Source organism: Nyctereutes procyonoides, unplaced genomic scaffold (assembly GCF_905146905.1).
Source record: "Nyctereutes procyonoides isolate TBG_1078 unplaced genomic scaffold, NYPRO_anot_genome, whole genome shotgun sequence".
In the NCBI taxonomy this organism is placed as follows: domain Eukaryota; kingdom Metazoa; phylum Chordata; class Mammalia; order Carnivora; family Canidae; genus Nyctereutes; species Nyctereutes procyonoides.
In genome coordinates, this window is record NW_026575132.1 from 29810313 (window position 1) to 29832003 (window position 21691).

Sequence of the window (21691 nt, forward strand, 5' to 3'; positions counted from 1 at the left end):
GATGATGATTTAAAGTGATATCTAACTTTTCACATTCTTTTTTCTTTTTGAGGATTGTATTTATTGATTCCTGAGAGACACAGAGACACGGGCAGAGGAGAAGCAGGCTCTTGCGTGAGGAGCCCAATGCAGGACTCGATCTCAGGACCCTGAGATCACGCCCTGAGCCGGAGGCAGATGCTCAACTGCTGAGCTACCCGGGTGTCCCTAATTGGCCTCTTCTTGCTGCTCTTTTCTTCCCCTTTTCTGTGACGGGAACAGATGCCCTGCAGAGTCAAGGGAATCTTACTAGGCATCTTGACCCTTCATAAGATGTGGACATTTTTCCCACTTGGGGGAACGAGCTCACAGCTGGGGGGTGCCCACAGAGGAGGCCCAGCTGGCAGCATGCAGGTAACATCTGCATCCCTAAGCCCACTTGGTGTTCTCCTCTCTTCAGTTGACCCATGTCATCTCTCGAAACCTCATTTTGTAAATCCCCTCCACCATCGTCCCCTAGGACCCAGAGCTGAGGCTTTCAACTTTGGCTGGCTGTCAGGGCCCTTGGAAGCCATGGTTTTCTCTAGAATACCAGGAATGACTATTAGATTAAATCTCATCTTGCAAACTAACAAGTTTTTCTTCCCCCAGGAGAAAATTGACACAGTCCAAAATCGTAACCCCAAGCACACATGCTCCTGAAAAAGGACACAGGTTCGGCGTTGGTAGTGGCTGCTTTCCACTAACACTCGTCCTCGGTCAGGCGTCTGGCTGCCTGTTGGTGCCCACTCGCAACAGAAGACTAACAGTCCCCAGAAAAGTTTCTGGGAGAAAAGCAATTAAGAAAATTAAAAACATTAACGTGTTCCCCCTTCAAACGAGGAATAGCTCCATTATTTGTCCATCCTGTATTAAAATCATCAAATGAACTAGTGAGTTTGTTCAAATGGGTTTTGCAGAAGAGACGGTAACGAGGTCACTGAATGCTAGAGAAGAATATTTCTAACCAGAGCGGTGGCCGGGCTTTCTGCAGACGCGTTCTCTGTGTAAGTCATCGCTCGGCGTCTACGCAGCAGGGCACCGGGTCAGTCAGGCCAGAGGTATTCATCGGTAGGCAATCCGGTTAATAAGACAAACACGGGAAAATAAAATCAGCTCATCATCCACGGGCTACCCGGCCCCCAGCGGCTCTGTGACACCCCCCCCCCCCGTGGCGAGGGAGGCCCGGCTCGCAGAGACTGGAAAATGGGCTTCCACCGAGTGCGCGTATTCAGGGGCTTCAGGTGCGAGCCCGACGATGGGGCTCAGCGCGGTTCCCCGGGACTCGCACCTGCATCCTTTCTTCCCCAAGGTCTGGGAGAGGCGAGGGAGCAGGCGGCTCGGGAGAAGTGGGCGTTCAGAGGCAGCGCTGCTGCCCACTCTCGGGGGCCTGAGGACGGTAGGTAGGACGCGGGGTCTGTCGGGTCAGGAGAGGCCGTGGACACGACGTCGTCGCCACTTGGGCAAGTCCGGCCGTGCCTCTCCGGGCCCGGGACCAGCCCTAGGAGGGGGCCTGCTCCCCACTGGCCCAGAGCCGGCCCTCCCTGCTCGGCCGCTCGGTCTCTAGACCTCTTCGCGGAGCTGGAGCTCGGGGCGCCTTCAGGCTCTCACTTTGAGAAAACCGGTTCCTGGTACAAAAGTCACTCCCTGTGTCTTGTGATTGGCATTTTTTCCCAGGTACTTGTCATCTCCCTTTTATGACAAAGCCTCACAGACCAACAAGACATAGAGCTTTCGAGTTATCTGGGTCAGTGCCTCCTCTTTTTTCCCATCGAGTCTCAGGCAGAATGGAAAGTCCTCATTAAGTGTCAGGGGAGTGACTTGGCTGCTCGTTGGCCTCAGTTCCATAGGTCCACCATTTTGTCACTTTAGGAAAATTGCAGCCTGTTTCCCACCCAAACTCAATGTGACATCTGATCTATATGATAAATTGCTCGAATGTCCACGCACACCACACATACACACTCTGACACCCAATTTCGGTGTGTGGAGCCACCGCCCCCCTCACCAATACTCGGACACCAGCTGGACACCAGCTGGACACCCTACAGTCGACGCCAACACCATCTACTAAGAGGGGGATCACCTCTCGTGGGGTCAGTGCTCAGGCCCACAGGCTCCTCCTCTGCCACTTCACATGCCACTGGGCACCCGGGGTGTCACCTGTGCTTCTGATCCTCCGGCTGTAAACCAGAGGTTCCCACGACCCGCCCTTGGGTTCTATCAACTTGCTAGAGGGACTCACAGAACTCGGAGGAACATCTTATCCGCTACGTGGCTGGTTTATAAGAGCATGTAAGTCGGGGACCAGCCAGGTGTAGGAGAGGCGTAGGGCAAGGTCCCGGAGAGGCCGAGGAGCTCCATGCCCCCCCTCCTGCAGCACTCACACCCACCCCGGGTGCTCGCTCGCCCAGAAGCTCTCGGAACCTGTCCTTCGGGTTCCTATGGAGGCGTCATTACAACGACGATGCAGTTGATTAAATCATTTGGCCACAGGCCGCCTTGATTTAACCTCCGCCTTCTCCCCTGCCCAGAGGTCAGCGGGGTGGACCTGAAAGTTCCAGCTTCCAAATCACACACTGGGGTCTCCTAGCAACCAGCCTCCCTTCCGTAGCAATCAGGAGCCCCAGGTGTCTCTCACTGGAAGATGCGGGCGGCAGCCCCCAGATCCAGCCCTGGTTGGCGGTCCAGATCCTGCAGGCCGGCCTTCTGGGGAAATAGGCACGTTTGTGTAGGGCTTGGAATTGGGTAGATGCCTCCTAACTTCAAGAGCTCCTCCCGACCCAGCCTCAACCCAGCCTCACCCCGTCTCCCCCAGCCTCCGAGGCCTGCCTAGTTTGGCCAAAAGTCTCATCATTAACATAGCAGAAGAGACCTCTAGAGCTGTCCACTCCTTCCTAGATCTCTAGGGTTTGGGGAGCTCTGTGCCAGAGATGGGGAGGAAAACCAAATACGTATCTCTTATTATAAATCACAACTTCCGGGTGCCTGGGTAGCTCAGTCATTTGAGCGTCTGACTTCAGCTCAGGTCATAGTCTCAAGGTCTTGGGATGGAGCCCCCCAGCCCGTGTGGAGAGTCTGCTTGTCCCTTTCCCTCTGCGTCCTCCCACCCCCATGCTCTCTCTGTCTTTCTCAAATAAAATCTTAAAAAAAAAATCACAATACCACAGCAAATGTGATCTTTTATGACAGGTCTGCAATTTTTTTGTGGGGGTCTCCATATCTTAAATTTGTTTCCCTCAAGTAAAGGAGTTTTTCTAAATTTCATCTTTTGGAGGACAAGGTCTATAGACTCATCGACTGAAGTGTATCAAAAAATAAAAGTTGAATTATATAAAGGCAATACTTTGGAAAGAACTTCCCCCTGGTCCAGAGATTATAAACAAGTTCTGGAGGCCAACAGGGTCGGGTCAGAATCTGGGTGCTGACCGGTATTTCTTACCCTTACTCCTTACCCCTTCTGGGCTAAAGATGAGCTGGGAAGATCAAGTGAAAGCAGAGGGAGGAGCGCTGCACTGGGCTCCATGTTGGGCATGGAACCTACTTGGAAAAAAAAAAAAAGAAAGCAAAGCAAACTGTCCTGGTCCTTTCTGGAATGAGAACTGCTGGAGCCAAGAGCTCAGGGGTCTAGTCTCAGGGCTGTAGCCACTCTAGGCTTCCCTCTTGGTCCTGCTCGCCCACCTCAGAGGTACACTTATAACCAGGTAGGTATTTGGCCAAACTGGGATTCACTGTTTCCCTTCCATGATTACCTTATTTGGGGGAAAGGACACATTTATCTCCATACCCCCTAGTGCTCAGTACCCAGGAGGTACCCAGATGAAGAAACAGAGTGTATAATTCTTGGATCACTGCTAACGCTATTTCTAAGACTGTTCAGAATGACCAAATAGAATGGGACCAGAAAACCAGAAAATGAGCGACGCTGGCTGTAGAAGGCCTTAATGACTACACCAGCATGTTTGCTAGAGCACAAGTAGTCTGTGTCAACCCTTCAAAATACACTTTTGGCACTTACTCTTAATTAAGAAAAGCGATTACCGCCCCCAGCCCCCTCACACCATTTTCCCTTCTCTCCTGGCTAACCAAAGTACCCATCCTTGAATAGTTGGAAACAACAAAGCACAGCCCGCTTGACAAATAAGAATCACAAATGACAAATTGTTGGAGTGCTGAGTGTAAAGTTTTAATGTTAATGTATAAAGAGTGATGAATGAATAAGTAGAGCGCATAGGTCTTTATTTTTTTTTTCTTTTTTAAAAATGTGACTAATAGGTTTTTTTTTAATTTTTTTATTTATTTATGATAGTCACACAGAATGAGAGAGAGAGAGGCAGAGACATAGGCAGAGGGAGAAGCAGGCTCCATGCACCAGCAGCCGGACGTGGGATTCGATCCCGGGTCTCCAGTATCACGCCCTGGGCCAAAGACAGGCACTAAACTGCTGTGCCACCCAGGGATCCCGCGCATAGGTCTTTAAAAAAAGTTTTTAAATTCTGATACTTTATTTATTTTTAAAAGATTTTATTTATCCATGAGAGACAGAGAGAGAGAGAGAGAGAGAGAGAGAGAGGCGGAGACGCAGGCAGAGGGAGAAGCAGGCTCCATGCAGAGATCCCAACGTGGGACTCGATCCCGGGACCCCGGATCATGACCTGGGCCAAAGGCAGATGCTCAACCACTGAGCCTCCCAGGCATCCCGAAGTTTCAGTATTTCTAAATTTCTAAAGGGCTTCGTTTCTTCCGTCGTATTTTCAATCACAGGGAAAGGATTTTTTTTTTTACTACTCATAACACTTTATTTTTACTTTGTACAAAATACAAAAATGCAAATCCAAAGAGTACAGACCAGTAGTGACAGGCACACTGCACAACAGCAAACCTTGTCTAGCAAGACATTAGTTTTTAAACTTTATTTTAGTGAATACATGCATTATATAAAACAACAACAACAAAAACACACAAAGAGGCTAGAGATTTCACTATTTCTACCCCCAAAATAATGCTTACTATCAAGACTTTGGATGGGACCAAAACGAAAGAATTAAAACGGCCAATAATATTCTTTTCATAAAAAAGTAAAAGCTACCATAAAATGTGTTGCTGCAGGTGGTTTTTTTTTTTTTCATTTTCCCCCCTCCTATCACACTGATTAAATCTCTTCTGAAATGCCACACATGTAAACAAAACAAAACAAAATTCCTGAACTGGACAGTAAATACTCAAGAGGGTTAGCTCAGTAGTTTAAAGGATTTTTTTTTTAGAACTTTTTGAAGCCTTTCTTTTCATTTGTCAGTACAGTGCTCCAGCCGTCCGCCCCTTTTTCCCTTTGATAAATCTCCCAGAACCGAAATGCCTGCGTCACTCAGTCTCTGTTCCTAAGAACTAGTTCTGAAAAAAAGAAAGTAATGTACAAAAATATTTAACTGAACTGTGAAAGATGCAGGAAAAGAGTCTTGTTTTCGCCCCAAAGGAGCCTTTGCTCTGCCTGGTTTCTCTCTCACACTCTTCAGGGTTTGTAGATCTGCCCCATGAACAAGACGGCACCTGCAGGATTAAAGCAAGGCATAACTCTATGAAAAACATTCCTAGAATAAGCTAGAAGGCGTGTTTCAGGGACAGTCCCTAGGCTGCGATTAACCAACCTACTGTTCTCAAGCACCGCGGTCCAAGACAGCCTTCTGCAGTGATGGAAATGGTCCGTATTCCCATTGTCTGACACAGTAGCCACTGGCCCCACATGGCCCTTGAGCCCCAAAAACATGGTCTAAGAAACTGAATTTCAAACTATATTTCATTTTTCATTAATTAAGAGTTACAGTCAAATAGCCACATGTGGCCTGAGGCTCCCGAACTGCACCGCCGTGAAGGAGGCCTGCGAACTGTGACGTTACAGATGCAACAGGACAAAAGGATGACGAACCAGGTTGAGCTACTGATTAAAAAAAGAGTAGATGCTGACATGTGTGAGTTTCTACTCTGGACCAACGTGAAGCCAACCTCCGTCCACAAGGACAACCTTCCTTACTCCTCAGGATTGGGCCACGAGGTAGAAACTACTGTTATTTGTGTTTTAGAGATGAAGCTAAAAGGGCAGAGCCAACCTCAAACCCATGACTTACAGAGCCAAGACCCATCGCATTAACAGTCCTCGGGCCGTGACAATAGTGGGGCTTACGGAGGTTGAGGACATGTAGCTTCTTATAAAATTTAACTGCTGCATTTACAAAAATGGGGACAAAAAATCAGTAGCTGTCAAAAATCCCCACCAGGGCTGCGGCGCTCACTATCTACGCCAAAGCCCAACAGGACCCATAAACCTAAAATCAGTGTTTAGAAGATTCCATTACACTCCAGAAACAGAGCTGCGGGCTTCTTCTTCTCTCCTCAAGGGGCCGGGGGCGGGGGGGGGCGGCCGGGGCTTCTATTCCTCAGTGTTGGCGACAGTTGAGGGAAGAGAAGCGGGGCTGGGGCTGGCTTGGGTCCACAGCCTGGGCTCCACGGCCTGGGCCTGCGAACACCGGGAGGGAGGGACCCTTACCTGTGGGATTGTGTCGGATGAAAAACAGGAAAGGCCGGTCCACTATGAACCAGGGAGGTGACGACCTTGCGATGAGAATCGCGGCTACGGGGAAAAAGAAAACGTGTTGTACACCTGGTGGAGGCCGTGGCTGGCCGGCGTGGGGCTGCTCCGGCCCGGTCCCCGCGGCTACCGACTTCTCTAATGAGTGTCCTTGCTCGGGGGGTTTTTATGGCCGTTAAAGGACAGGAAGCCTATTACATGCTCCTGGAACAGTGCTTGTCACTGGAACACTTGCTGCACGCTCACTGTTATTATTTGCTGTTCTTTTTTTTTTTTTTTTTTTTTTTTTTAAGATTTCATGTATTTATCCATGAGAGACCCAGGGAGAGGCGGAGACACAGGCCGAGGTAGAGGCAGGCTCCCTGCAGGACCCCACGCGGGACTCGATCCGGACCCTGGGTCACGCCCTGGGCCGAGGGCCCTGCTCAGCTGCTAAGCCCCAGGGCGCCCCTGAAGCTGTGCTGCACACACACCACCCACCGTGCTGGGGCCCCGGTCCCCCGGGCCTCACCACATCCGTCCTGCGCCCCGCCTGTCAACCACTTCCCCTGTGCCTCTGTGCCCGGAGGCCTCTTCTCCCGGGTCTCGGGCCCCGGGCCGCTGTTCCAGCCTGTGTGCAGACGGCCCCACGCAGAGTCCCGTGGGCCCCGGGGCCCAACACGCTTCCTCCGCTCGGCCAGGCGGTCCCCCTTCCCGAGCCTGGGACAGGGCCCTGCGGGGCGGGGGTGCGACGCCAGACAAGCACCGCACCTGTGCTGCGGTGGACGCTCCCCTGGCCGAGCTGAAACCCCATCAGGTCGGTGGGCCTCGGCGGGACTGCGCCCCGAGGGCCCTGCGCTGACGCCCCAAGCCCCAAGGTACTTAAGTCTGCTCGAAGGCCCGAGGGTCCCCAAGACGGGGCAGCCGGGCGCACGGCGGCAAGCACATGGGCAGGGCGACCTCGGGGGCCGCGGGGGGGGGGCTCGGGGTGGGGGCTGCCCTCCATCCCAGAGGGGACTCCCGCGGCTCAGGCCCGCCCGCCCCCCGCAGAGTCCTGCCAGTGACCCAGTGGTCATGCTCGGGAGAAGCCCACGGGGCTCGGGGCCACTGTCTTCACGTTCTCGCTAAGTGTCCCCCGAGCGCCCCGCCAGCTGCTCCAGGCCCCGTAGTTACCCCGATGGGCAAAATCGGTCAGTAACTGGAAATTCCGCTCTGACTTAGAATTACCCAGAAAGAAGACGAAAGGCGTCTTAAAAATCCTAAGGACTCTTAGTGGAGGTCTTTGTGTGTAGTGCTATTTTAAAGCGTTACAAATTAAATGTTTATTCTAGAAAGGCAATAAAGTGTCTATTTGGAGCAGAAGCGGTGCCCCTTAATGACCAGAAATATGTGACCCGCTTACAACCCCGGCTGGGCCGCCGGACCTCCTCCCCCGACCTCAGGTGGGCAATTAGGGGCGCGGGTGGCAGCCTACACCGGTCTGTTTTCTCCTCCCTTATGTAAAGCCGAGGAGAGAGCAGACGGGGTGTTCTGCTCACCCAGGGAGCTGCAGGGCCCGTGCTGTCCACCCCTGGCGGCTACACCCGCTGCCCGCTTCGACTCTAGAGCCGGCTCGAAGCTTCCAGAGTAGGGCTCAGCCACCAGTGTCCCCGGGGCTGGTCTGACGGTCAGATCCCACTTTTAGAAATAAAGCTTCTCGGGGCCCTGGGGGCTCAGGGGTTGAGCATCTGCCTTCTGCCCAGGGCCTGACCCTGGGGTCTGGGGATTGAGTCCCCCATTGGGCTCCCTGCAGGGAGCCTGCTTCTCCCTCTGCCTGTGTCTCTGCCTCTCTCTCTGTGTCTCTCATGAATAAATAAATAACATCTTTTTTAAAAAAACAAGAAAGAAATAAAGCTTTCCTGGGACCCAGCCATGCCCATGGGCTTAGTGCTTTATAGGAAAACAGTGTCCACTCTTGTCCTGGGGGAACGTCCTAGGGAAAGGCACGCACTGAGGGCTCTACTGAATGAAACAGTCAGAGCCTCCAGGAGGAGGTGAATGTGAATGTGAATGTGAATGTGTCTACATTCACCTCCACCATCACCTGGGTGGGAGCCCACATGCCCAGGGTGGGGGGTGGGGTGGTTCATTACATTTACTGAGGGATGGGAGAGCCCCACCCCTGGCCCCTGCCCCAGCCCCCTGGCCCCTGCCCCAGCCCCTGGCCCCTGCCCCAGTCTCCTGGCCCCTGCCCCAGCCCCTGTCCCTGCCCCCTGGCCCCTGCCCCAGCCCCCTGGCCTCTGGCCCAGCCCCTGGCCCCTGCCCCAGCCCCCTGGCCCCTGCCCCAGCCCCTGGCCCCTGCCCCTGACTCCCAAGTCCGATCTTACTTGTTGCTGCTGAAGCTTTGGTTCCGTCTTCGCTGACTTCGATTTTTGCTTTCTGCAAGATGTGAGACACGTGCAGGTTTTCTGACCCTGTTTCCAGAAAAGAAACCAGACACAGCATTTATGTGATAGGCAGGCCATCTGTTGGGCTGGGGAAGGTAACTTCCAATCCATGGCAATTTCCGGTTCTTGAAAGGTGTCAGGAGAAGCGACCTCCTTCAGTCTGGTGATTGAAGGCTGGAGGGTGACTGTCACCTGCCGTGAATTTCAGTCTCTGCTAAGCGAACTGTGATACCACTTCTGAGGAGGGCAACACCCGCCCTGAATGCGTTTGGGCCTCTAGCAATTCAACTCTGACCCCTGAGAATTGCATAGAGAAATAAAAAGAGCAGAGCTTTAAAAGGGAAGCCTGTTTCCCAAGAAGCAGCAAGAGACAATAATATTATTTGTCACTCACAGAACGTCACGTCCGGAGAGGATTTCAGATGGCACGTGTGGACGGGTAAACTGAGGGCCCGAGTGTTAAGAAATCTGCCCTCAGATCATGTGGTTGGTTAGTGGGAGAGGAAGTGCTGGCTTCTCACAACAAAAGCTACTCGGCACGTGGCCGTATTAGTGAGAGGAGTGTAAGGAAGGTTCAGAACCAGACTCAGAACGGCAATTGTGCCTCAGAAACCTTCTAGTGAATTCCCTTTCCTCCTCAGCACAGCCTTCTCACCCCAGCAATTCTCACTGGCTATAGCATTAGAGGAAAATGCAAACGGAAGTTAATGCTGGCCTTGATGGGACGAAGATCTGGAGAGAGAGGGAAAAAGCGCCTTCCTTGTCACTTGGTTTTCAACTGTCTGCACCGGCGCGGGGCTCCAGCTCGGACGATGGGGAACGAGGGGGATGTCTGCAGGGCGTAGGTCACCGGCAGGTTAAACATCAGACCCCAGGAGAATCTCAGGCACCTGGTCGGCCGCCCAAGCACCTGCAAACTCCCCAGAGCCACTGTGCGAAACACGGGCCACAGAAGAGAACCCAGGAGGGGAAAGCGCAGGTTGAAACGATGCTCTTCAACTTCCCTGAGCTGAGGAGTCCTGCTAACGTGATTCCGATTTGGTCTGTCTGGGTGACACTCAAGACTGTCCCCTTCAAACAAGCCCCCAGGGGATGCTCACGCTGCTGGCATAGGGATGAGTTTGGTCATCCAAGGACCAAAGAGCGTCAGAATATCCCTTCAGCTGCACGTCCGCCAGGGAGGTCAGGTGTGGCCCTGGGATGGGTGCACAAGTGCTCACCTGCAGGCCTCCCAGGTTAGTGATGAACTTCTCGAGGGGAGGAACACAAATAACGTCTAAGCCATAACTTTTCTCTGGAAGGAGGCTGCTGTGCTCCAACCGAGAAGGACCAAGGACTGACGATTGAACATCACTCCAGGGAAAGGTACATATGTTGGCAAACGAAGCGATACGATGCTAGCTTCGTCTTAGATGCTTTGGCAAAGAACGGTTCCAATCAGACCCCTATGAATTTATATTATTTTGGGATAATGGGCATTAAACGCCGAAACACATATCCGGACATACTGCTTGCCTGTTACGGTTTGATGGAAGCAAGTATCCGAGAGTTTAAAAATTTGGAAAGACTGACATTTAAGTAAGAGCTAAATTTTTATGTAATAAAGACGATACACGAATGTCTTCTCTGTCTGTAGAGTCACTTGGGCCTCATGGGAAATGTGTGTGTAAAACGTAGGGATGAATGATTTCTGCTGATTTAAAGGACTGACGATGAACAGCATCATTTGGTGATAAATCAGATTAAATCTTGGGAGAGTTTTAGGGCAACATACTCCTAATTTGGATCTTTTCTTTCTTTTTATTAAATTTTAAAGATTTATTTATTTATTTATTTATTCATGCATTTATTTATTTTGATTTATTTATTTTAGAAAGAGAGAGAGAAAGAGAATTTGCGCAGGGGGAGGAGGAAAGGGAGAGAGAATCCTGAGACTCTGCACCGGCCTGGAGCCCAACACGGGGCTTGATCTCACAACCCTGAGTTCATGACCTGAGCCAAAAATCAAGAGTTGGATGCTTAATGGACTGAGCCACCCAGGCGCCCCTGACCTTTGCTTTCTGAAAAAAATCAGAGACCCAGCTTGTAACACAGTCCTCAAGTTAAAGAATGAGCTTTAAATTGAACCTACTTGTTATTTTTGCAAAATTTGCTTTTGACGGATCAAACATCTCTGTGATGCCGAGAGCTTTCAGTGGCTCCTTCAGGTCTGTTTGTGCTACGGCTGTGAACCTGGCAGGAAAGGAGAAAATAAGGGGGGAAATCATTATACCATAAAAGATGTAAAATGATATAATCAGCGCGGGTGGGGGAATGTTGATAAACCAATTTTTTTTTAATTTTTTATTTATTTATGATAGTCACACACAGAGAGAGAGAGAGAGGCAGAGACCCAGGCAGAGAGAGAAGCAGGCTCCATGCACCGGGAGCCCGACGTGGGATTCGATCCCGGGCCTCCAGGATCGCGCCCTGGGCCAAAGGCAGGCGCCAAACCGCTGCGCCACCCAGGGATCCCAAACCGATTTCTTTTTTAAGTGTGCTCTGAATACCAATCTAAATGGCATCTTAAGCTGTAGTTCCAAGATTTAAGTAGAGAGCAACACGTCTCTCAGACACTTAGCTGGCAAAATGAGCAGGAACCCAGCAATCCTGAACAAGGGTAGCCTGACCCTCAGGTGCAACCACCCTCCCTCCCCCCGTTCCAGTTCTCAGGGAGATCTGCAGGAGCACTTTCCTTTATGCTGAGGGGGCAATACCTGGAATACTGAGTGGGATGTCTACAGATTTCCCCCATTCCCAACCAAATGGCTGTCATCGTGGCTGCCGTAAAAATGATCCTTGTTGGTATCAGGGATGGTCAAGAGAGGAGACACATTCCTGCTCATTCTCGTTGGGATTTTTAAAGCATTTTACTATCAAGATTTTAAAGCATTTTACTATCAAGGAACAAACCATCAGGCATCGGTGACAATGCATTCTATTTGGGGGGTCACGAGAGTTTCTTGGATTCCTGTGATCTGGCCTGACGGCCGTACTGACATAAATACCAGCCGTTGAACTTATCGTCAGAGGATGTTTCACCAGGTTTTCTCCCATTTTGCGGAAGAGCATTAAGGGTAGGTGAGCAGATTTTCATCGCAGATGGGTTCTAATGATCATTCACCATTATAATTGTGCTTTACCTGTCATGTCCTCCTATCTGCACGCCTACCACCTTACTCATTTATATCATGTGCTGCCTACAGGAAGGCTCATTTCCACAATGAAAGAAAATCTTGGGAGGATTACTAATCCTTGTTATGTGTGCACTCCTCTGATTATACTCAGCGACTAGAGAATTGAAAGCTATTAGAACTGGAAGGTATCTCCCCCCCCCCCCCCCCCCCGAGATGTGGCTGGTTGAAAGCTCTGGGCATTGGGTAGCATGATCACAGACAGGGGATGTTCACTGCTCATTTCACAGATCTGGGTAAAGTATTCAGAAATTTAGGAATTCAAGCAGAATCTGGGATTGCTTGTCCTTTTTTTTTTTTTAAGATCTTATTTATTTATTCACAAGAAACACAGAGACAGAGAGGCAGAGACACAGGCAGAGGGAGAAGCAGGCTCCATGCAGGGAGCCGGATATGGGACTCGATCCCAGGACCCCGGGGTCACGCCCTGGGCTGAAGGCACACGCTCAGCCACTGAGCCACCCAGGTGTCCCTGCCCCTTGGTTTTGAGTCATAACAGTTCAAATTCCACCAATATTGCACGTTTAGGGTGTAATAAAGAACTGCCATAGTATGATGCTAGTGTAAGAACTCTGCCTAGATGGTTTCAAGTATTTCCTTACCATGGAGATTTTGGACCTTGGTCTTCAGGAACTTTCAGCTAAAACTTAAGAAGACGGACATGAATCTCCTTATCAAACCACTGGAAACACTCCTAACCTGTACTGTGTCGTTATATGTGTGTTTTTCAGTCTTTTGAACAAAATCAGATATGTGAAAATCCCTCAAAATGGTACAAGGACCTTGAGGTCTTGGAGACTCAGAGGTCAGGCTGCCTACGTCCCTCCTCTCCCATTATCCTTAACGCTGCACATGAGATGCATGGGGGGCGGGGAGGAAGCTTCTACAAAAGCAGAGCCTTGTATTCCCACTGCACAATTTCTGCAAAGTCAATCAGGCTTTGGGAGCTAGGATGTGCCATTCCTTAGCCTCACGTTGTCCGCTACCGGGGGCTGAGCACTCCCGTGGTCTTCTCGTCAGGGGCGGGGAGCACTTACTTGGGCAAGATGACCTGCACCCTCTTGGGCACCATGGCGCTCATCCAGCTGTCTATGGTCTTGGTGCTGATGTGCGGGATGATGGCCGACAGCGGGGTGGAGCTCTCGGTGGGCAGCGCGATCAGCATGCTGATGCTCTCGCCGTGGTAGGGGAGCTCGATGAAGTTGTACCAGAGATCATTGGGGGTGCTTGTGGACCCTAGGGAGATCAGAGGCAGGTTCAGGGTGTCCCTGACGATTCTGGAAGTGGCCCGAGTGTCTCTGGGCACGGGGGCAGCTTCAGGGGCAGAGGGCGACTCTCTTTTCCGAATAGTTTCCTTAGTAGGACAGAGATAAAGACGACGTCCCTCCCTGGGCAAGCGTCCTCTCCCTTCCACTGAGACCCACCTTCGCAAAACGCCCTCGGGCGCCACTAAAATAACCTGACCTCGGTGGAGCAGGATCCCGCAGACGCTGAGCCTGACCCCGGGGGCCCAGGAAGGGGCGCCGCTGCCCCCGCCGGGGTGCGCTCAGCCAGCGCAGGGAGGCGGGCAGCCATGGGGTTTAGGGCCCCGCCGAGCAGCCGGGCCCCATTAGGGGGCACAAGCTGTCCCGTCTCCGTCCCGGATCCGGGCCGGGAGGCCCCAGTTAGAGACGTCGACTTGCCAAGGGCGCGGGGGCTGAGCCAGGAGGCTCTGGGCCCACTCCGCCCTCACCGGCCCAGTCCCACTCTCCTCGCCCAATCTGGTGACTGTCCCCGTGGCTTCTGGAGACCTCCTGCTATTGGCACTTGCTAATAGCAACCTGGGGACAATTTAGACCCAGCACTTCTCAGAACGTGGGTCATCCAGAGAAGACAGGGCGGCGTGACGCGTGGAGGCAGGCTCCCTGCAAGTCCCTAACCCGCACCAGCGCCAAGGCTGAGCGCCTGCTGTCCCCCTTCCTGGTGACTGGACGGGACCGTCCTACCCCGCCCGGTATCCGCAGCCCCACGCCACACAGGCCGGGCCGGGGGGAGCTGGGGTGCGTGCCCTGGTGCAGGGGGGGCACCCGGGGAGTTGGCCCGCGACCCTCACGGCAGGCCCGACACCACCCGGCCATCAGTGCGGAGCGGAGTGCCATCCGGGGATGCTGCTGGACGCCGCAGCCAGCGACCCGCGCTTGACCTCCTGCCCGCTGGAGGATGGAGGCGCGGGTGGAGGCACGGGCCCTGGGCGGCGGCCCCGGGGGCATCGGGGGCATCGGGGCAGAGGCAGGGCAGGCGCCTGCAGGGCCCCCCTCGGCCGCTCAGCCCCAGACCTGGGGGATCGCGCTCAAGAGGAAAGGGCGAGCTTCTCTCACGGTTCCCGTGTCTTCTTGGGGGAAGGCGCCGGCCAGTCACCATGGTGACCCGGGCACTTCAGTGAGCCGGCTCTGGGGGGGGGGACCCCGAGGCTCCCCCGAGCTCCCGCCTTTGTCAGCAGCGAGCAAATATGATACAGAGTAGCCAGGCCGCTCGGGCCTGTGAGCCGCGGCTGACGTGGGAGACCGTCCTTCGGGAAGGCCGTGGGCTGCGACTACCCGCGGCCACCCCACGCGGCCACCGCACACGGCGCGGCCCCACCACTCAAGGCCGGTTCTGGCTGGGGGCTGCCTAAGAAGCAAGGACGGGACCCGGGAAGCTTCCGTCTACTTTGTGGGACACGACGGTGTCGGCAGAACCTGGGAAATCAGTGGGGAGTCAGAGAAAGACCCCTTGCGGCTGAGCCCTTCTGTCTCCCGGGGGCCCCCACTCGGGCAGCGCGGTTTGGGAAGCGGTGGCTTACGGACTGCTCCAGGCTGTGGAATAAGGACCTGGCGGCAGCCGTTGGCCACTTCTGGAAGAACTGGGGTCGTGGATAATGAGAACGGGTGTGTCTTCCACGGGGGGGGGGGGGGGGGCGGGGACAGCATCTGGCTCCAGCGGAGAGTCTGGCCTCCACTGGTGAACCATTAGCTGACCAGTAACATGAATAACCACTATTTTGCACCCAGTCACTCACATTCACTCAATGATGCGTTTTTCCGTGGCCCCATTTGTGCTTTTTCCTTTTTTAAAGATTTTATTTACTTAAGAGAGAGAGAGAGAGAGAGGAGAGAAAATCTCACGGAGACTCTGCGCCAAGCCCAGAGCCCAACGTGGGGCTCGATCCCACAACCGCGAGACCATGACCTGAGCCAAAACCAAGAGCCAGACGCTGACCCGACTGAGCTACCCACGCGCCCTGCTGCTCCCACTTCTGATGGCAAACGTGGGCCGGGACACCTGTGTGCACACTCTGTCCGTGCTTATCTGTGCTGGCTGCCTGGGAGCGAGGGACCAAACAACCGCCCTCCTCTCCGGACCTGATCACTAAAGGGCGAGATGTCTCAGCACCATCTCACAGAGGACCAGGGCCGAGGGTAAACACATGGGATCTGGAGTTCTAGGACCTGGGTTCAAATCCCGCCTCTTCTGACCCACCGGTTCCAGGTACTGGGCAAGTTGCTCGACTCCAAGGCTTGGTTTCCTTTATCTGCAAGATGGGCCAGCCGTGCGTGGCCTAGAGGGCTGCCCTGGAAATTCAAGGGGACCGTACGTGCAGCACAGTGCTCAGCACAGGGGCTTGAACATAGGAAGAACGTCCCTCTACGGATGGAAGGAGCTTCGTAAGATACTTGTCTCCTGGGGCGCTCGGTCACTCAGCTCGGGGCTCGGGCAGGTGAGACGCAGCCTCAGTCCAGCGAGAGGAAGCACGCCTGCTGCAACGGGCCCGGCTCCCGGGCGGAAGGGCTCAAGCCGGGCAGGGGGACTCGGAGCCTTGGGTCGGGGCAGGGAGCCTGCCTTTCCCTCACCACGTCCCGCCAGGCTCTCCACGAGTCAGCACCTAGGAAGCCACCCGAGGGCTCTTCATTGATGCTGGAGCAGAGAAAGATGTGAAGGGAGCAGGTCACTCACGCGAGAGAGGGGGACGCGGAGGAAAAGGGTTTCCTCTTAGACGAAGGGGGATCAACAAAACTTTAATGAGAACACGCAAAGAACCAAGTGTCAAAAACATGGAGAAGATTTAGCACCTGCTGTAAGCGGTACTTGGGGGATGCCCCGGTGTTCTGGAAGGCCCCCAGGGTACTCGGATCCTTCCTAAGTCCCGCGGGGGAGGAGGTGGCGAGACTCGCTGAATGTTAACGACTCCTCTTGGCCTCGCGCACGGAGAGAGTATTTTAAACGTTGAATATCGGGAAAACCCTACAGGTGAGGATCCCTCCAGTTACCCTCTACTACACGTAGCTCTAGGGGTTTCCTGAGCTCTCGGGGAACTGTACTTTGGAAGGAACTGGAATGCAGGCCTGGAAACAAGCAGCAGATCTACTGCGCCGCGTCGTGACGGGTCCGCATTCCGGCTGTGGCACAGCGGGCTTAGGGACAGCTGATGGGGGGAATCAGCTGGGCGAGCAGAGGGGCCGCCGCTGGGGACAACGGAACGTGGCGGGAGAACCAGATGCCTGAGGACGGGAATACATTTCGTCTGCAGAACTAAGACTTCAGGGACAGCCACGCAGGGAGGTGACGTGGGGAGGCAGGAGTAGCACCCGGGGGAGTGGAGGCCGGAAAAGTGCAGGATATTCGTGTATCTATTTACATAGGTACACACACACGCATATGTATGTTTGGGATTCTCTGTGGTCTTTTTTCAAAGTAAAGTCTTTAATGTCTGAATTCATGACCATAAACATAAAAAAAAAATTGTAACGGTTTTTGACTCAGCCACTCCTATCCAAGGGAGGTACCTTTATAAATTCTGACTCAGTTTCTAAAGATTTACATACACGAAGTGCTCACGACATGAGAAAGGTAATGATACGTATAATAATATAATAATATTGGGACGCCTGGGTGGCTCAGCGGCTTAGCGCCACCTTCGGCCCAGGGCATGATCCTGGAGACCCGGGATCGAGTCCGTCAGGCTCCCTGCATGGAGCCTGCTTCTCCCTCTGCCTCTCTCTCTCTCTCTGTCTCTCATAAATAAATAAATAAAAATCTTAAAAAATATGTAATAATATTAATAATAGCATATTATATATGTTCTTATATATTTTTGTTTCATTTATTATTTATATTTTATATTTATATTATATATTTTATTATATATGATTACATATATTACATAATAATATGACAATATCCACAGGAGACTTGACTACATTTGGACCATGGAATATTACAGAGATGAAGGGATCAAGTAAATCCATGGGAATCGACAGGAAGTTTTCCACGACGCGCTGTCTAATGCACAAAGCGGGTTAAGGAAGGGTGGTCACAGTGTGACCCTGCGTGTGCACAAAGGCCCCAGAGCCGTATTTTGTATGTCCACACGACAGGTCTCCGGGAAGAGACCTGCTGCTAAGTAAGGGTTCTTACCCCGGGAAACGGGAGCACAGGACATTTACTTTCTGCCTCGTTATGATGGCTTATTTGTAGATTTTGCAATGAGCACGGGATATACATCTGCAAAAAAGATTTCAGGGGCACCTGGAGGGGCTCAGTCGGTTCAGCGTCTGCCTTTGGCTCAGGTCAGGATTCCGGGGTCCTGGGATCGAGCCCTGCGTTGGGCCTCTCCCTCTCCCTCTGCCCCTGACTCCCTGCTCATGCTCTTGCTCACGCTCTCTCGCTCTCTCTCAAATAAATCTTTACAAAAATAATATAAAGATTTCAAGAGGGGATCCCTGGGTGGCTCAGCGGTTTGGCGCCTGCCTTTGGCCCAGGGCACGATCCTGGAGTCCCGGGATCGAGTCCTGCGTCGGGCTCCCTGCATGGAACCTGCTTCTCCCTCTGCCTGTGTCTCTGCCTCTCTCTCTCTCTCTCTCTCTCTCTCTCTCTGTGTGTGTGTGTGTGTCTATCATGAATAAATAAATAAAACTTAAAAAAAAAGATTTCAAGGGCCTTTTTTTTTTTTTTTTAAATTAGAAGAACATCTTTCCTCCAAGCGCTTCTACCTTATGGGCAGTTGGAAGGGTTCCCCCCTTGTTCTGCCTTCCACCCTCTCTTTCTACTGTTGTTCCAACATCTCGGTGGCATCTTGGGGGGATGGTCAGGGGGCCGACACGTGGGATGGCAGCCGAGTTTCCTCAGGGACAGGGCACGTGGTGAGGCCCAGGACGTGGGGACAGGGGCTGCAGAAGCGGCGCGGGGAGCCCCGCGGCCCACGGGGATGGGGAGGGCCGAGGGCTGAATTCAGGGCAGGCCAGTCGGGCCGCAGGAAGACGCGGGACACCGAGCGGCTCACGGAAAAGGAGTGTCACGACGGGCGTGCTTCCAGAGCGGGAGAGCAGAGGCCCCTGAGGACAGACTGCAGCACCCTGGGCAACAGACGTCACCTGACGCGGGCTGGGAGCCGACAGCGAGCGCTCGTGGCGCACCTGCTGACCCAGCCAGCGGACACCTTCCTGCAGGGACCCGGATGTCGCGTCCCACACCCGGTCCCCCCGCATCCCGGTCACCTGCCAGCTCACCCCACGGCCACGGGAGCCCCGATGCAGCCTCGGGGGGCTCGCGCTGGGAGCAGAGGGCAGATGCCATGGGGTGCAGGGAGGACACCCAGCCTGCTGCCGCCTGTAGCAAGGTCCCTGAGCAAGAAGGCACAGCCGTGACCGTAAGGCACACGCGGGGACGGGCGGTCCTGATGGAGAGATACCCAGGGAGGCAGCTCCCTCCCCAGGAACGAGCCATGTAGTCAAGGAAACCTGTTCCTTTCCCGTGAAAACAAACAGTGAGGTCTCATAGGAAGGTCTACAGGATCCTTGCGTCTTTATCTTTAACTCCTGACATTCATTTTTCAGCAAGAGAAACATAAAATTGAGGCCCTTCACTTTTAGGTGTTTTGTGTGTGGATTCTTTTTTTTTATTTTTTTTCTTTTTTTTAATTTAGAACAGAGAATGTGTATGAAGATTGACCTGAAATAAAATGGCTTTGCTTCACATAGGAGCTGGTGGCCGTGCCAGCGTCCCAGCGAAGTCTTCCAGGCAATGCCACCTGGGAGCGGAGGCTCGGCCCACCTCTGGAAAGAGGGAATGACTTTTGGGCAAAAAGAGCCTTTTATTATTCTCAGTTGCTGAGCACACTGTCTTTCCGCAGGGCTTTCAAATATGTATTCTCTTCAAAACAAAACATTTGAGTGAATGACAAAATTTTACCTAGCAGCCTGGTGAATGGTAAGCAAGGACAGTGGCTTTGTTTGGGGCACCCCTCACCCGAGCCATCCCTTAACTTAGAGAATTACGCGGCCGGCAAAACACGGCGCAGGGCTGGAAGCACAGACTGACCGTGCAGAGGTGATACTCGGGTCCCACGTGTTCGGGCACAGACTGGAGACACAACCGCTAACTTTCAGAGGGAAAAGATCAACTTAAGTTGGACAGCAAGTGCTTCAATGAAACTAGGCTCGAAAAATAATCGTCAGACTCCGTTCGTCAGTGCTGTGGCGATGACAGCAGGGGTCGGTCATTGTTTCCTCGATTGTAAAACTGACTCGTGCTTGTTTTAAAAATTTGCAGATTCAAATTAGAGAAAAATAATCATTTGAGATACCACATTCACGTTTCACTGAACATCCTCCAGGACACGTCTCTACAGACAGAGGAGTATGTAGCACGTGTTTTACGTGAACGAGATGAATCGGCACCTGCTGTCCTACAACTTGTTTTCTGGAATCAACCGTATATTGTGTCATCTTCCTACTGACTTGAATCTAAGTCTCTTTACCACATATGTTCCACTATACGTAAGTTTCTGGCTTTTGCTTACTTGCTGGGGTAAGATGATCTTCAGGGTTTAAGTTCCCTGGTGTGGGATTGCCGTAGAGGCTCCAGGAAGCCCCCCGTCCCGCAGCAACTTCTACCTGCGGTGATCGGGGCACCCATGTGGCCCCCCAACTCCCAGAGCCACGACTGGGCTTTGCCAATCTAGTATTTGTGAGACTGGCAAGTGGAAAATAAACCTAATTTTTACTTGTATTTTTTAATTTGGTAAAGTAAGGTAGCCAAAGGTGACTTGATGATACACTATGTGCCGAGTGCCTGCTTACATTTTGTATTTTGTGAACTGTCCCCTATCTTTAAATTTCCAACCTAAAAGCCTGTATGTCATGTATTAATACATTACCTTGGTAAGTGGTAAGAAACTTTACCATGAACTTAAAAAAAAAAAATCCTGCCCGCCTCTCCCCTGCCCTTTTTAAAATATAAAAGTCAGATCTGCTCTTGGACCAAGTGATCTGGGGCATCGCCAAGCGAACACTTACCGCAGCGGAACACAGAGAGCTGAGCTAGCATGGGCACTTGATAGGATTTCCCGTCGTCTGCCACAAACGTGCGTTTCTTTGTGTTCTCAGGTTGGAAACGTGATTTCCACAAACCCTTAAAATACACGGCATTGACCAGGACCAGTCTTGTGAGCGCACCATCGATGAGATTTGGGGACAGCAGGTTGTCGATCATGCCTGGGAAGTCACAGAACAAGCAAGGAAAGCTCAGGATTGGCGGTCTGTTTGAGGGCAAAAAAGGCAGTGATGGAGCACGGACAGTCACAAATTAACAGAATTTTTTAAAAAGCCTTTAAAAAGGAACTGTTTACAACACCCTTCTGGAACTTTCTCGGTCCTCCCCCTACCTCACTAAAAAATGAAAGCTAAAAAATTGAAGCTAAAATCAGAGAATCTGGAAAGACCTTAGAGATCCTCTGTTTGGGGGTTACCACAATTTTCATCAAGGAATTCTTTTATAACTGGGGCTCCCGGGTGGTGCAGTCAGTTGAGCGTCCCCCTTCGGCTCAGGTCATTATCCCGGGTCCTGGGATCGAGTCCCGCATGGGGCTCCCTGCTCAGTGGGGGGTCTGCTTCCCCCTCTGCCTCTATCCCGCCCCCCCCCACAGGCTTGTGCTTGCTCTCTCAAATAATTTTTTTTAAAAAAGCAATTCTTTTATGACTAATTCCCTATGAACCCCATGTCTTAGAAAATTTTACTCATCTAAAGAAGCTACATTTAATTAATGATGGATTTTCCTATCTTTGCTAATAACTGACACGTGCAACTGCCAAGGAGAATTTGCCATCAGAAAACAAGATATGCAGTTGTCGTTTCAACCCCTGGGTGGGTTTAATCCCAGTCAAAAATGAAGCCCTTCGGCCTGTGCAATTTTATCATAGATAGACACTTACTTCCTCTGAAGGTTTCAGAGGTGTTGGGCACTCGTCTGGAACCCCTGGGACCACAAGGCCCCACAGCTACCTAAGAGGGGGCTGGAATTCAAAATTAGTGTCTACATTTATGGGTCAGGTGCTGAGCTAGGTGGTGACATTATAGAGATAAAAAGAAACGGAGTCTGTCCTTGAAGTCCTCCTGATGTTGAAGGAAAATTCGCTCCACAAAATGTCAAGGACGCT

At 52.3% G+C, this 21691-nt stretch overlaps 1 protein-coding gene across 1 annotated transcript in view; it reads right to left on the reverse strand.

The window, feature by feature from the left end:
* Nucleotides 1–4787: 4787 nt before the first annotated feature.
* SERPINE2 (serpin family E member 2) overlaps nt 4788–21691 on the reverse strand; it is a 58125-nt gene continuing 41221 nt past the window's right edge. The window contains exons 4-9 of the mRNA XM_055345700.1: nt 20552–20749; nt 13277–13475; nt 11138–11238; nt 8947–9033; nt 6560–6643; nt 4788–5565 (exon numbers count right to left, since the gene is read on the reverse strand). Of these exons, the coding sequence (XP_055201675.1) occupies nt 5528–5565; nt 6560–6643; nt 8947–9033; nt 11138–11238; nt 13277–13475; nt 20552–20749 (707 nt within the window). The 3' untranslated portion in view covers nt 4788–5527. The remainder of the gene's footprint in view (nt 5566–6559; nt 6644–8946; nt 9034–11137; nt 11239–13276; nt 13476–20551; nt 20750–21691) is intronic.